The sequence below is a fragment of the Piliocolobus tephrosceles genome, chromosome 18 (assembly GCF_002776525.5).
Source record: "Piliocolobus tephrosceles isolate RC106 chromosome 18, ASM277652v3, whole genome shotgun sequence".
In the NCBI taxonomy this organism is placed as follows: Eukaryota; Metazoa; Chordata; class Mammalia; order Primates; family Cercopithecidae; genus Piliocolobus; species Piliocolobus tephrosceles.
The window spans coordinates 32,257,049-32,274,019 of record NC_045451.1 but is presented as its reverse complement, the minus strand read 5'-3'; the positions used below and the strand labels follow the sequence as shown (position 1 = coordinate 32,274,019).

At 45.0% G+C, this 16,971-nt stretch overlaps 1 protein-coding gene across 1 annotated transcript in view; it reads right to left on the bottom strand.

Annotated features, from left to right (window-relative positions):
* Positions 1–16,971, bottom strand: part of MYO5B (myosin VB) — a 390,702-nt gene that overhangs the window by 165,857 nt on the left and 207,874 nt on the right. The window contains exons 6-9 of the mRNA XM_023207571.2: positions 13,369–13,512; positions 11,529–11,610; positions 5,853–5,960; positions 1,328–1,437 (exon numbers count right to left, since the gene is read on the bottom strand). Of these exons, the coding sequence (XP_023063339.1) occupies positions 1,328–1,437; positions 5,853–5,960; positions 11,529–11,610; positions 13,369–13,512 (444 nt within the window). The remainder of the gene's footprint in view (positions 1–1,327; positions 1,438–5,852; positions 5,961–11,528; positions 11,611–13,368; positions 13,513–16,971) is intronic.

Below are 16,971 nucleotides of genomic sequence, written 5' to 3'. Positions count from 1 at the left end.
GGCCACAGGTCCTCATCTGCACATGACAGTCCTTCCCGTGGCATCACTGTTGCCAACTCCACTGTACCACGCCCTCCTTCCCCCTAAGGTGAGCACCCACACAGGTACATAAGCAGCAGATATCCAAAACAGCTCCAGGGCACCTAACACTACCAGTACCAACACCTCCTCCTTTTCCACTGGGCCCGACAGGGGAGCTTCAAGGCTCTCACGAGGCTGCAGAGTTCATGCCAGGGATGGCAGCAGGCCGGACAGGCCCAGGGGCCCTCTCAAACCCTAGATCATTCCCCATGGATTGTGTATCCTTCCATGGACGATACACAATGAGCTCTACTGAATCCCAGCTACAGTTCGGGTCTTCCTCTCCCTGAAGACAGGGCCAGTTTGAACTTCTCATAACCCCCAACTCTAGACAAACAGAAGGAGGTTAATTTACGTCCACTCAGTTGAATAAGCATCAGCTTGTGAGCAGCAGCATGGACACGTGCCCTCAGGTGGTGTTGTCTTTTGTACTTTTCCAGTATCTGGTTATTTAAATTCCAAGTCCCTGGAAGCAAGAATCATACTTTGCACCTCCCCAGGACCTGGCCATAAATAGGCACAAGAGGTAGAGAATAAACCGTTGCAGATTCACCTATCCAAGGTCAGCATACCAGCTTTAGCTTTTCCCAACACCATTAAATTCCAGAGGGCACAGCAATTGCTGTGGGTGCCACTTCCCTAGTGCTTACTCCATCACCCGTCCATCCACTTAGACATGCATCTACCACATATCAGTACTACATTGGGCATCAGGAAAATAACCTTCGTTGTGAGCCTTCACGGAGCACCTGACAGCTTGCCATACTTTCACATGAATGTCTCACTTAACAGCCCGCGTTGTGCTGTCAGAATCTTGGGAAAGGTTGCCACCTGCCTTGTTCACCCAATTAGACTGTAAGCCCCTTTGAAGCATCAGGTACGATGCCCTGTGCCCTTTCATCTCCTTGCAGCGGGGACCTCAGTCTGGCGCTCAGAAAGTACTCAATGGATTGACAACATGTAGAATTCTGTGTACTTCAGGGCACTTGGGAAGTCAACCCAACAAAAAGAATTTATCAAATAGCCACTACATGCCCTGCCCTCGGCAACAGAAACTTGATGGCAACTGATTTTTAAAGGGTTGGCTCTTTTAAAAAATTATCAGCAAGTGAACAGAAACCATTACTGTTAAGAATAAATAACCTATGAGTGTCCTCTAACTGTAAAGACACATTTCAGTCATATCAAGCTGTAAGAGCAGGGTAAATTGCATACATTTTATCTCCAGTGTTGGTGTGCAACTTACTGATATACTACAGGAATCACCATCACGCTCAGCCTGAATCTCCACACTTCCAAGGTGCAAGATAGAAGCAATTATCTTAAAAATGCTTATCTGATGGGACTCTCTCACTCCTGGAAAAAAAAAAAAAAAAAATGAATGAATGACACTCAATATCCATGGTCAGATGGAAAGGACATTTTACCCTTTCTAAGGACTTTTTTTTTTTTTTTTTAAATAAAGTTTGATTTTTCCTTTCTGGCCTGATGACTACTAAAATGATACTAGCTCCTCACCAAGTAATTACCACTCACAGTAACAGCTCAGAGGGCAAAGGGGCTCCTCAGACTAAAAAGAAAATATCCTCACTATGATTGTCCTGACCAAACCAGATGGGTCATGCTGCCATTTTAACTTCTCAAAGAGTAAAAGAGAGGCAACAATCCTGCAGGCTCATTTTGGGCTTCATTTCAACCAAACACTTTATGGATGTTTTTATGAGTTTAATAAGAATGGTCATTTATCTGCCATCATTTTTACCCCAACATAATATCCTGTAAACATCTGTGACATACATCCCCAGTGCCAATGAGGGAAGAAGAGGAGAAACTTCTCTTGGGATTGCTGTTCTGGGGCTGGATGGCCAGCTGGCCCCTGGCCATCCCCAGATGGGAACAGCTGTTCGCCACACTATATGCATGGTCATAGGCAGGTACCACTGACCCCAGAACCACTGTGGCAGCAATCACCTGTTGTCAGATTTGTTATTTATCTATATGAATCATCAAAGGCATGGATAATCTCTTAATTTGTATTTAGCTTGCCAGGCATTGGCATTTTTACAAAATGATTCAGACTCATTTTTAAAAGACTACAGAACAATAGAATGAATATCAGTAAACCTGCCACTTAGTTTAAGAAATACAGCTGCTCTCCCCATTCCTTCCAGCTGCAGCTATTTTTTAAGGCAATATTTTATTCAGGCTAAAAAAAAAGTCAATAACACCTGTGAAAATGGGAGGCACAGATATGTCATGCTATGATTAAAACATCTCCCCAGATAATCTACAAAGTGGACAACCCAAGGAAAATTAACTCTAGGCTTTCATGTTAGATGGCCACTACGATGTAAGCATCATATATTTACTTTTTTGTTTTTATTATGTAAAATTTCAAAACATACAAAGAATAACAAAGTAAATAATATAATGAATCCCTGTTCTTGCTTCATCATTAGGTCCCCAGGGCCTGGAACTGCCTGGAACATAGCAGATGCTCAGAAACATGAATGGCAGAATGACTGGACTAATGGCTGCTACACAGCCTGCAAGAACTTGCAGCTATCAAAACATATGCATTATTCAAATATGTGGTGTTAGCTTAAAAATCCCCCCAAAAAACACCAAAGAATTTAAGCATCCATCTTGGTTTAGCATAACTGAATACACCTGGTTAAAGCCAGAGGCTGGTATTCAGGACAAGATAGGAAGCTAGACGCTTATGCACCTTTGTAGGTGGTAAAGCACTGGGGTATTTTGTCTGAGCTTAGAGTATCTTGCTCTTAAGTCAAGTCCCATTGAAGCTACTAGACAGGAGCTGGGTGCTGGGACCATCACAGAGCAAGATGGATATATTCCCTAGACAGTAGCTTTTCTACTTCATTTATCTATTTTTTTGAGACAGGGTCTTGCTTTGTTGCCCAGGCTGGAGTCCAGTGGTACAGTCACTGGTCACTGCAGCCTCAAACTCCTGGGCTCAAGCAATCCTCCCATCTCAGCCTCTTGAGTAGCTGGGACAGGTGTGCACCAACATGACCAGCTAATTTGTTTTATTTTTATTTTTTTGTAGAGACACGGTTTTCCATGTTGCCCAGAACTCCTGGGTTCAAGGAATCCTCCTGCTTCGACCTCCCAAGGTGTTGGGATTACAGGCATGAGCCACTGCACCTGGCCTACCTCGTTTACTCTTGAGAACCAGTGATCTGTCAATTTCCAAAGGCCTAACCCCCCCTGTCACGGTAGGAATGTAAGTGGTAGATACAAAATGAATACTGAATCCTAATAATTGTTAGGATCCTCACACTACACTGATGAGAAAATTATTTCACGCTGTGGGATTCTTTGAACAAGTGGTACCTCACACTATGGGAAGCAAAAAATCTAAAAGACAAAAATCAATCAATCAAACCTAAAGAGTAAAACGGGTTGGCAAACTATGGCTCACAGCCTGTTTTCATAACTAAAGTTCTATCAGGACACAGTCAGTCCTGCCCACTCTCTTACATTCTGTCTATTGCTACTTTCACAAAACAGCGGAGTTGAGTGCATTGCAACAAACTGTATGGCCCAAAAACCTAAAAAATTTACTATCTTGCCCCTTAAGTTTGCTAATCCCTGCAATGAAAAAAGGGACATGTTTATTAAAGAATAGAGAAGACAGGCGGACCACGAGGTCAGGAGATTGAGACCATCCTGGCGAACACGGTGAAACCCCGTCTCTACTAAAAAAATACAAAAAACTAGCCGGGCGTGGTGGCGGGTGCCTGTAGTACCAGCTACTTGGGAGGCTGAGGCAGGAGAATGCCGTAAACCCGGGAGGCGGAGCTTGCAGTGAGCCGAGATCGCGCCACTGCACTCCAGCCTGGGCAACAGAGCAAGACTCTGTCTCAAAAAAAAAAAAAAAAAAAGAATAGAGAAGGAAGTCTTATTACAATAATTAGCTTTACAAAAGCAATTTGCTTTGAGCATTAAAGTATCCAGTCTCCTTAGAGCCTTGGAGCGAGCAATCCTCTCCTTATATCAGCTTGTGCCCACTGACCACACCAGCACTACAAGGACAGCTGCCAGAGGCCTTCTCCTTTCTCCTGTAAATTCAGAGAAGAATGTATCCTGCACACTGTCAATTCTGCTCCAAACTTGCTCCCCAACTCTGGAGACTAAGATAGGCACGTAGTGCTGGGAAAGTCAGGGATGCCAGTTATCAACTTATCTCTCAGCTTCAAAGCATCTCTTCTTTGCTCTATCAAACTGGAACTGGACCCTGTAAACATTTCTCCTTTGCCTACTAGTAGAATGTCAAGCTTGCTCAATAGAAGGCATTTCAGCGATTTGAAAGGCAACAGCACAGGAAGACAATTCCTTTTCTGGTTCTGGTCCTCCATAGTTATCATGATTTATCAGGGAGTCCAGAAACCTCCAGATGAGCTCCAGCTCTTTGTCCTCAGGCCTGTCTCCCCACCAGTAGTGGCTTCTGAGCAGTTCTGGCACCCCACACCTTGGGGCACCTGCAGCCTGCTTGTACAAACCAGTTCTGGCCTGCATCTTATGGGCAAGTTTCTTCATCACATCCTCTTCAAAGTGAACTAAAGCTCCGCTGGGGTGGAGGCCTCTCCTATCTTTACTGGCTATTCTCCCTGCCTCCACCACCACCCCCAGGGATAGTAGCTGTTCTTTTGCACCTGCTACTTCTGGACCTTCTATAAAATCCTCATTTATCCTTTTTGTAGTCAATCACCTGCTACTGCTGTAGTTAACAATTGTTTATATTAATTTTCCTACTTTGGAATAACCAGTGTGGTTTGTGTCTCCTGATAGTTCATGGGTACAAAAGACAAACCCTATCTATGTACCAGTTTCCCAGAGAACTGACTGGCTCTGGGAGCATGGCAAGTAAGGGTCTGGTTAGAGTGTGCCCTGTTTGGCCATGTTTTATTTGGACATTGGCTAGAACTTCCCTGACCTCCAAAGAACCTAACATGCTGCTCTGGGTTAGTCACATGGCTCAGAAGCCAAACGTTATATCTCTTTCAGAGAAGGGGCTGGGGAAGACACAAGCGCCATCCTGCGCCACTTGGGGTTTCAGGCTGACTTCTCGAGCCTTCCTTTTTCTGCCTGCAGGTCCCAGGAATTTAACACTTCAAATTCCCAACTGAGAAAGGCTTACCTTCTACTTTACCGCTTCTCCCCCAGAAGTGGCAGGGGAGCATGGCAATTTCCTCCAGTCCTACTGTCCCCTTCTGCCCCTGAAGGACAGAGAACTTGTTTGAAGGATTCCAATGCTAAAGCTCTATATGGAAACAGAGCTGACAGAATTAACACTGTATGTGTGATGCAGCTGCCAGACCTTCACAGCCTGCTTCCAACTCTGATTGCACGCTGTGGTGCACAGGTGCACTGGGTGGGTGCAACGTTGTGTTCTTCCTGCTAGAGCACACTGAACCCAGACCACAGCATGAGAAGACATGGCTACACTTGCTTTGCCTCCATTGGTTCCAACAGCCTGCACGAGTGGAAAGCGATACTGTACAGTGCCTGGAAGAGGGACTCTCATAACCTTATTTTTTAAAAAGGCAATGAAGCTCCAAATTTTAAGTTCTAGAGCCTGAGGGTTGGGATGGGTAAGACAGTAAGATGACATTCACCAGGGGCAAGAAGGCATCTCCCATTAGCTCCTGCAGGTTGCTGGCAAGCACAGTGGGACATCACCTTGCATTCTACCCTCCGTGCCATCAGCCCTTGGGGCCTGCTTCCCCAACTTAGAAGCTCCTTACCAAGGAGTGTGAAGGCTTGTCGAGTCTTCTCAAAGTCCTCAGCATCATCCACACCCTCGATGGAAGTGTCTCCTCCCTGTGATGTATAGAAAAAGTCCTCCGCACTTGCTGTTGGGGGCAAGGAAATAAGGCATGAGGCACTGGAGGACACTTCATCCCACAGATTATGGCACATGAAGATTCTATTCTGTTAGCATGCTATCCCAGACCAAATGTTAGGCCCAGCTGGATGTGAAACTCTTTAAAATAGTCTTTATCCACAATGGCAAATGGGAAAGAAAACTGAATAGTACAAGAAAATTATAGGACACTGACAGAAATGTGCTGCTGTCTTTATGTAAAATTGGCATGGGAAACATATGTTAACACAAAAGGCATATACGTCACAGACAGTTCCATTTAATAGCATTCATCACAGATTCGTTGTTTTTAAAAAGATCTGATAAAAGTAAAATGTATTCCCATCCTAGAAACAGACTTCCATGACTTACATAATCTCAGTCTGACAAGCTCATTTGACAAATGAGGATATGTGCCCGAGGTGCCAGTTTTTTTGTTCATTTGTTTCACAAAGTTGGGCACACCTGAACTCTCTGGGTACATGCACAAATGCAGGTTGATACCCTTACATGTTTGCTCTCATCCCCCGGCTTAATTATTCTTCAGTCAGGTCTCTGGGAACAGCCTAGGGACAGCTGGTAGGGAGGGGCCCAGATGGTGTCTTAAAATTCACAGCCAAGCTTAGAAGAGGACACAAATGCAACAAGCCCTGGGTGGTATCTGCCCTACAGAGAGGATGGCAGAATTAGCTCTTAGGAGGAAGCAGGGCTTATAAGTGAGCATTTAAGGCCACAATTGCATATAATCAAAGTTACCCTTAAAAACTACTTAAATCTTTCACAAGATATAGTATCTTGTGTGGTGATCCTGCCTGGTACTATCCTGCCTGGCACTTCATGTTCTAAGTGTATAACGTTTGGTTTTCACAGGATGTCAAAAGGAGACACTGGCCAATTTCCCTCTTTCCTGAAAACCCTAAATTCTTTTCCCTGGACCTGAGCATGCAGGGCTGAAACACATCAGTTAAAGGTGCTGAGGTGCAGCTTCACTGCAGCTCCCACTGCTCCTTCAACACCTGTCCTTCCAATTTGATCCCAAGAATTTCTGAAGTCTCTTTCCTTTCACCATCCTGATTGCCATTGCCCTTCAGCTCCATTGTCAGAACTGTTGAAAAAGACACTACTCCAGTCTCTCTGCTTCTGCACCTGTCCCTTTAAATCCATCCCAAAATGCTAGTCTGATCATACCACCCCTATCTGCTTAAAAAGCCCTTTGAGAGGTCCCACTGCTCACAAAGCCAAGGTCAATACCCTAGGACAGCCACTGGCCCTTTTGTGAAGTGGCCACCGCATACCTCCAGACTCATGGCTTATTCCTTCCCCATCTCTATGTTCCAGATACGCCAGTTTCCTTATTATCATGCATCAGCTCTTCCCTCTGTCCATGCCTTCAATGGTCTCTGCCTACGTCTCCTCCCTCACCTCTTCCCATTTCCCACTTTGCATCCTATGCTCCAAGCCATACTGAGCTTTGCCCATTCCTCCAGTCCATTATGCATACATGACCAGGCCCAGCCAAGGAGAGAGAGAACTCAACCCTAGACCCCAGTCTGACTACACAACCTGAACTATAACCACCAGGTGACCCTACCCACAGGCACAAATAATCAGAACATCAGTTGTACTCTATGAGTGAAGGTTTCCTGGAGGAGTAACAAATTCTGAGGACCAGTGGCCAAGGTACTTGAACGGAGAGAGGAAGGACTCCAGCTCACTCACAGCCTCAGCAGAAGCACATATTAATGAGGAAAACCACATTCGATCTTTGCAGAAGATAGCACTTTAGCTCTTTCTTACCTAAGCATGCAGAAAGCACCAGCACAGAGCAATACAACAGTTTCAAAGGCTTAATAAAAGTGCCAACTATTTTTTCCCTTTACATGTACCTTTCAAAGTATCTCATTTGATTATTTTTACAGTGTCCACCTGAAGAAGACTGTCTATATTATTTACTCCCACTTTTCAGAAAGGCAAACTGAGTAACCTGGGGTTTAAGGGGTTCCCAGGGTCACCCATGGTTTGGTCAAGCCTGGGAGTTCATTACTTGATTACCCTATTGTAAAAAAATGACAATTTATCTATGGCATCTCATGATTTTGCCACAAATACAAACTAACTCATCATCAAGTGTCAGCCAAACATATCAGAAAGAGTCATCTGAGACTCCAGAGGAGGAGACTAGACTTCCATATTGGAGGGAAGGCATTTTCAGCATCTTTCCAAAACCTTTCATTGTCAACAGCCAAGGCCCTACTGCCTGATGTTGCTATGAATCAGACAGACACCCCACCTTCCCACATCCCAGTTCCCAAACTCAGGCCCAGCTGGGCAACTTCCTCAGGCTGAGGCTTGTCACTGCAGGGGCCACCTGGGTCAGTTACAGCATTTTCTACTAAATGATGTGAAACCAATCAAAATGATCATCTTTCCATATGCGTTAAGGTCTGCAATCAACCCAGTCACATCACTCTCTAGACCCTCTTAATAAGATACATCCAAACAGGACTCAGTCTTCCCCCACCTGCTTGGCCTTCCTGGATCTCAGCCCTCCTTTCAGGCCCATAAAGCTGAACACAGACTATCCCATCCCAAAGCAACTTCTCTCATCCTCCAGTTTGGGTCTCTCTCTTTACCAAGAATTCCCAAGGAGAAATGTACCACAAACCTCCCATTAACTAGTTTAACAGGCAGAGACTGGATCAGGCAGTCAACAGAACACAGAGGAGAACGTGAACCCAGTGATTAGAGCGCCGGAGCACCAAGGCCATAGTCATGGGCTTGCACATCACCTGGGGAGGCTATGCTCTGACCTATGCAAGGCCAGAGAGGTTGTTTATAAAACTATCCACACAACCATGGAAATGAAAAAGAAGAAAAGGAATTTACTTCTTATCCCCCAAAGGCTGTATTTAAGGGAAAATGGGCCCATTACAACTGGATGTACCACCGGAAATTGGTGTATATGGAACACAGAGATGGGGAGGAAATAAGCGGTGAGTGGAAGGTAGGGGGCAGCTACTTCACAAAAGCGCCAGGAGGTTATTCTAGGGTATTGACTTTGGCCTGTATGGTTTTTACCGTCACTTATTCACACCTTAACAAATTATTCATTGAACTTAAAAAAAAAAAAAAATCTCTTGAGGTCATTTTAAATGCAATAGCCCACCAACAATGGGGCAGAAGAAGAATGCGGACAACTGGATGCAAATCTGCACCCTCCATTGTCAGACAAATGCACAAAATTTACACCAAGCCAAGGGGTCTTGCAGAGACTTGTGTGCATTTGATTTGCATGTTTTGGGTTAAGAAGAGAAGAAGGATACGAAGCAGGTCCAAATATTCACTTAGAGCCCTTGGCTAGTCCATGTGTTTGCTGTTTTCAGCTACTCGACCAGGGTTATCGGTGAACCTAAATGCCAAGCTTCAGGGCCCACAGCCAATCCACCCACGAGGCCGAGGATAGCCTGACACCAGAGCACAAGCACTCATCAAAGGCTCTTGTTTCACTCCAAAATATTCTCAGAGGGCACATGAAAGTGAAAGAGTGGGAAAAAAAAAAAACTGATCAAATTGGGTAGCTTTCAAGCACTGCAGCCTGGAGGACCCATGCACCTTGCAGAGGCAGGGAATAAGGGGAAATCATGTTTAACCTCAATACGACTCATGTAACTGAAAAAGAAATTTAGGAGGATTTCTTCCCCATTATCTTAGAATTATAATTGGGACAAGTGATCCAAATCATCCAGATGGGTCTTGCCAGTATTTGTTAATTTTCTATAAAACTGACCTGAGGGGAAAAAAATTCATCTCCTGCAAATTGGCCCTGAAAAGCCCTGCGAGGCCTATGTTCTGCTCTGGGAAGGAAAGAGGAGAATGGCAGTGGCCCCTAACGTGGATGCATACCTGGCTGCATGAGACTGACAGCCACCTTCAGAGCCACAGGCTCCAGCTCAGGACAGTGTGCAAAGAGTGCTCAACACCTGTTCTGCATAGCAGGGAACACACACTTCTTGTCCTCAAGGATTTTATCATGTTTATCATGTTCCTGGGAAAATTAGACTTGCAAGCACTGACCAGCTAGAGAATAGGACAAAACTAGCAATGGACCTCAGCCAGAGTTTTCTCCCTGGGGTCCCAATTTAAATATTACTTCCCAGGGGGAGCCTCCCAGCCCTCCTCTGCTTCCTTCAGCACAGCCCTTAGCACTCTGTATCATAATTGACAAGCTAAGCAGGGTAGGACCCAAAACTGTTTTGCTCAATGCTGCATTCCTGGGGCCTAACATGGCCTGAAGAGAGTTTGATGAACAAATGAAAGAATTATTGCTAAGTTGTATGGTACAAGCATTGAAGATACAGGGATTCATAAGCAAGTAAGAGTTATGAGGGCAGACTTGTGTTGCAACCACTTGATGGATTTCAGCTACTGGGAACTCAGGTGGGTCTGGTGCTGGACCCTCACGATGGCCAGGACTTGGATCAGGGACAGCCAAGCCTCAGAAGTCTGTTTCTTGCACAGCTGCACAAAGACCAACTACCCTGTTTAGATACCCAGATCTTCATACCATCTGCTAGCATTAGACCTCCCCACATGCCCCCAAAACACAGACAGCACGACAGGGACAGGAAGTGTGGCAGATGCCAAGACGCAGCTGGACCCGAGGCTCGCCTTCTTCACACACACGTGCCTGAAGACTCAGCAGCAAAAATCAGTTGTTACCCCATAAGACCCCATACAGAGAAGGGCAAAAGGCTCCAGACCCAAGCAGAGCTGCTCTGTGGTATGGAGTCAGGAACTAAAGCCTGCTCACTGCTCCGCTGGCTCCACATCAACAGCCTCAATGCAAATGAAACTTGCTAACACCCCTCAGGAAGCAGCAGGAGTGGAAACAAAGGGTGGTGCTCATCTGATGGGGATGATGACGAGGTGCCTTATCCCCTCAGCCTCTGTGGAGAGGCACTTTGGGTTGTTCCATCTCTCTTCCTCCAGTGAGGATGTGCTAGAAGCTTCCATGCCAGTCCAGGAGAGATCAGACGGCCTGGCAGTCCAGAGTCTCACGTGCCAAAGCCCCCTCTTTTCTTCTGTGGCCATGCTCTACTGCATCCATATGGCTCTAGAGCCACCCCCACTTTATCCCTACCCCTTTCTCTTTGCCTCAATCCTTAACTATGAGTTAAAACAGGCTGGTTATGATTATACGATGCATATTACTTTTATAGCTAGATTCTTATGGCTGGGACACATCTCCTATGATGCTTGAAGTGTAAACATATCTTTCAAAATAATAAAGCATGAAAAGAATTCCATGCCATGCAAAACATTTTTCCACCCCTGCCTCTTATCCTCTCATACACTTTCTGTGTGAGGTGGACTGGGTACAATTAACCCTCTTTTACTAACTGGGCAGTGAAATTTAGAGAGGCCTAGGGGTTATGGCCACATAAGAGGCAGAGCTGAGACAAGAACCCACGATGGAGGGCTTTGAGCAGAGCCCCCAGCTGTGCACCCGCTGGAGCCGTAGCCCACCCCGAAGATAGGCATGCACCTGTTGACTTACTTAGCGCAAGCTCTTTAAATTCTGGAAGACCAGCAGCAGCACAGAGCTGGTAAAAGATGTGGTAATTCCGCTCATCATCTGCCTGGAGGAGGAAGAAGTGAAGCAGTTTTAGGGCAGTGACTTCTAAGATCGTTTCCTCTGCCACTGTAATCCCAGGGTGCTCCAGGTGGTGGAGGCTGAGTCCCCCACTCTTCCCAGTGTTTTCCTCCACACCTCTGCCACCTTCAGTTCCCACTTCCCGACTTCCTATTCACTTTTATGGGGCCTTCGTCCAACCTGAGGATTTATACCTCTTGACTTATGCAAAAACATGTATATATTTTCTTTTTTCCTTCTATATAGGACATCATTGCTCTTCACAAATAGTGAGTCAATCAACAAATACCTATTCAGTCTTCTGTGCTGCTTGGCTGATGTCCCATAAATTGTCAGTTCCCTTCTGTGAGCTCCCATTCTCCTCTGGGAGGCTCAGAGATAAGTGGAAGCTGTGCTTGCCCATCAGGTCAGGCTGGGCAGACATGAAAGGCCAGTAAGTGAGGCAGGATGTCGGGGGAACACCTGCAGCTGGACTGGCCTTACACTGGTAGTGTGGGGGTGGGGGTGGGGATTCAGGAGGCCTGAGCAAAGAGAGCTAAGGAAGAAGGAAGCTCCAAGGGTGTCCAGGGAAAAGCCATGAGCAACACATCGGACCCATACCCAACCCAGCAAGCTGCTTCCTTGGCTGTGGTGTAAAGCAGGATGGCAGGATTATCAAGCCAACCTGTGAGGTGCAGAGAAAGCACAGGCAAAAGCATGGGGAGCTGGTTAAAAAATTCATTAGATGTTTGCTAAGCATCAGCATGGAGATGTCACCAAGAAACAAACAGCTGAGGCGATTCTGAGGTCTCCTTAAAGGCAGCTAAAACATGAGGACCAGGAAGCCATTTAACCCAAGGCAAGAGTCTGCCACAGACTCAAACCAGGACCTGAACCGTCATCTTGGTTCAGTAATGGGAGGGCAAAGGGAGCTGGAGGAGGACTTTTGTCAGCGTTATGAGTTGCACAAACCCCACCAAAGTCAGGGTGGAGGAGGAAAAGGATTACAAAGAGGCAAAGAGTAACTGGCAGGAGGAAATTAAAGGTAACCAAACAGTAGTGAAGAATCAAGTTAGGTGAAAAGTGGGACATCTGGGAATTGAACAATGAGAACACATGGGTATAGAGAGGGGAACATCACATACCGGGGCCTGTCGTGGGGTGGGGGGTTAGGGGAGGGATAGTATTAGGAGAAATACCTAATGTAGATAATGGGTTGATGGGTGCAGCCAACCACCACGGCACGTGTATACCTATGTAACAAACCTGTACATTCTGCACTTGTATCCCAGAACTTAAAGTATAATTAAAAACAAAAAAAGTGGGACATCCACTTATTTGAAAAGAAAACAAAGTAGGTAGCCAAGTATAATCTATTTTTTTAAATCTACTAAATGAGGAAGTTCTCAGGAAACCTAAAACTCAGACTCTGTATTTATGAAATTCCCCTGGTAAGACTTTAAAATCCATGAGGAAAGGGTCTGTCTTGTCCTGTACTGTATCTTTGGTGTCTAGGACAGGGTAACACATAACAGGCATTCAATGTTTGTTGACTGAATGTAAAAACAGTACTGTATAAAGGTTTTTGAGATCTAATCCCTATATCATCTGAATGAACACTTCCTGATAAAAGATAAGAACAAGTATATTCAATTCCAGGCTCACAAAATGAGATTCTCTTTGGGCCCAGGGAGTGGGGCAGGGAGCAGCAGTGAGGTAATTGTCCACGAGAACCACACAAAAGGGCTCAAGTCCTCCCACTCACCTGGAAGACCACTCTGGACTTCTCCAAGAGGTAGGTCCTCATGTTGGCCCCGATGATGTGGTACCTTTTGTCAAAGCCAATCTGGATGTACTTGCCAAAACGGCTGCTGTTGTCATTGCGGGTGGTCTTAGCATTTCCGATGGCCTACACAGACCAGACAGAAAAGGTATGAAAAAAAAGGGCTTTCTTGATTTCAGCATTGTATGTTTGTGGCACCATGTGTCCCCTTTCTCTTCCTTACTTACAGAAACCCTCTGTTCTTGGGATGACAATGAGCTGAGCTAAAAAACAAAACAAAAACTTAAAACTCTTCTTTTTCCAGAGGATGGCCAATGAGAGTAATGAGTTCACTGGTAGGCTCTTCAAAGGGGACTACCAGGTGCAATGGAAGGTGCATCCCACTGTCTCTCTTCTTCCTCCTCCTTTCTTCCCTGGAATGCACATGTGATGGCACCAGCTATAGCAGTTATCTTGGAACCATGAGGAAAAGGCCTAAAGAATCACAGAGACCTTAGCTGTGACATTCTTGAGCCAGTAAAACAATGCTAGTGCCTACTAACTCTGAACTTTCTGGAAAAAACAAACCTTCCTGTGCTTAACACACTTTGATCAGTTCTCCATGAGTAGGCAGTCAAATGTCACTCCTAACTGATAAATACCTTCCTAGCAACAGGCCACAAATTGACACTCTCCTTCCCACCTCAGGAAGCCATCATCCCTCTTGGTATTTCTTCTGCAGCATCAGGGTTACAGTTCAAAACTCTAGATGATAATTTTTTAAAATGAGTGACTGTGGGACTAATTTTATCGTGTGAAGATTTGCTTTCTATAAAATACCATGTTGTCAATGCATTGGTAAAGAATACATTAATATTTAATCCCTTTCACATGTTTACATTTTTAGGTGGATGAAACACTTGAAAAACATCTGCTGTAACTTCTCAGTGGTCTAGAAAATTTGAGGCACAAAGAAGTTGAAAGAAAAGCCCAAATCCCAACCTATCCCTCAAGTCCTGCCAAGCCCAATCCGAGTGGAAGAACTATTAGTGTCTCCTGACATCCCAAAACCACGATGCCCGGCGGCCATCTATTATTGACAAGGCTGGCAGAATAGTGAAAAGCGAAAGGTCACAAAGTTGACCTATAACTAATGCTCCTGAAAACATGCCATTGAGTTCCTGTTACTGAGATGAGTAGAGGGAGGCACTGAGTTATACAATCACCCACTCACAGAAATCTAGGCCCAGTTCTGCACCAGGAAAGCCACTGAGTCCAGTACTGGCCAGCACTCACCACCCTCCAAGTATAGAGGATGCCAAGTTCCAAATGGGTCAAACTGTCCCTATTTCTATCCTACTGCCATAGCCTTAGCCTACGACATTGTCACCTCTTTCCTGAACAACTTCAATGGGCTCTCAACGGTCTGCCTGGTCCCACTCCCATCTTCTACCTGCTGTCAATTCTCCACTCAACTGCCAGGGTGCCAGGGTGATTCCTCCAGAATGTAAAACTATTATACTCCCTATATAAAATGCTTCAATGGCTTCCACTGCCCTCTGAGATAAAACTTTCAAATCCTCAGCATGGGCTTATGTGCTTGGCAGGACCCGACCCATCCCTGCCTCTGCTCTTGCCCTTGGTCCCAGCTTCTAACAATCCTAACTCCCTTTTTCTTTCTCCAAAGGCCTATGCTCTCTCTGCCCTCACCCAAGCTTCCCATATGCAGTTCCCTCTTTCCCCACAGCTCCCTGCATCTAGCTGACTCATCTTCCTTCAGGTCTTAGCATCTATGTCACTTCTTCAGGCAAGCAGGCCTTCGCTGATCCCAAGGCTAGGGGAGCACCTCCTGCCATATGCTTTTCCAGGCCCTGCATTTCCCTCTTTTTCTCCTTACCCCATATGCAGTTAACCCTCTGTGTTCACGAGGGCAAAGATTATACACCTGCTTCAGCACAGGTTCTCTAGCACCCAGCACATGGTAAGCACTCAAAAATATTTAAGTAAAAGAGTAAATGAACCTGGGTTTCAGTTTTTCTCTTGTGAAATGTAAGTATTGGACTCCTTGTCCTCATAGGTAACTTGCCACTACAGAGTCCTGCAAACACCAGTTGGAGTCACAATATACACCTTTTACTTTAGCGTTTAAAGTATATAAAGCAACCCATACATCACAGACACAGTATATACCCCTGGAAGGAAGCGTAGGGGGAGAAAGTACAACCTTGGTATGTTGGATTGCTCTGAAGGGCATCGTAGTGTTTGGAATGTGTCCAAGGTCAGGTCAAGGCTAGAGCCTGGCCAGCCTGATGTAACTCTCAGACACTTAATTGGAGGAGTTTATGTCATCAGCTCCAATCAAAAGGATGGGGACTCATGCTCCTGGCACCCACCAACCTTGTCATCTCAGCACAGGCCTCAGTGTATCCACTTTCCTTCCACAAAAAGAGTCTCAGGCTTCAAGCCCTCACAGGACAATGGCAGACTGCCAGACTTCAGTAAGCCAATTTCTACTTGGAAAATGGAAGAGGAGGTTATATTTCCTAAAATGTTGGTAAAAAGCATTTCCCAGACCTTCAACATAAGCCAGGCCCTGGGCTGGGCCCCTTAAAAATCTAAACATTTAATGCTGCCAAGAACCCTACAAGATAGGCATTACTAACTTTCATCACACTTATGGGAAAACTTAGGTTTAGCAAGGTCAAGTCACGTGCTCGAGGTCACATGCTAGGAAGTGACAACCCCAAGAGAGAAATTCAGATATACCTGAGTCCAAAGTCTGCGTTCTTTCTACTACATGGCATTACAGCACTCCTCCAGACTGTCTCCTCCAAACCACTCACCACCACACAGGAAGTCACCACACATGCAGGCAACTTCTCACAGCTCAAATAGCCAAATCAAATCAAATCACATATCTTTTTATGTAAAAGCAGGGAGAAGCCTCTCAGAAGATGCTAGAAAACCAACTCATTACTATGAAACCTAGTAAATAAAGCATTAAACATCTACTTTCCAGTGTAAACTCTATCTCAGGGCAATTAAGTAGTTGGTGAGGGGATGTTTCTCTGCATAGATTTATTCCAGCTAATATAAATTTATTCCAGGAGGAGTAACAGAATGAGAGTATCACAGCATTTTGTAACTGCTGATGAATAGATCTAGGCATAATCAATAGCTGCTCAAATCACAAAAACACAGCCAGATTTTCTGTGCCTCCTAATGCAAGCCCAAGTACCACATCTTAAGGATTCCTGTTAAAAAAACAAACCAAACCAAAACAAAACAAAAACTAAAGAAGCCTCTAAATTTTACTATTCCTTTACAGGAAATAAAGTGGACAAAGGCACACGTTAACCAATGTCATACAGATGTAATCAGCAAAATTCTAAAGGAGAAGCTCATTTCAACAAGTAAGTTTCAATTTCAAAATTTTAATTTTTCTAAATTTCTTAATTTCTAAAATAGCAATAAGACCTTTTACTATATCGGAGATCATTCCTTGTGATAGCTTAGGAAAACTTCGCCTGAGGTCTAAAGATCATTGCCAAAAGATTGGCCCTCCTTACTTTACTAGGCTACTTTGCAAAGTGATATGATAGATCT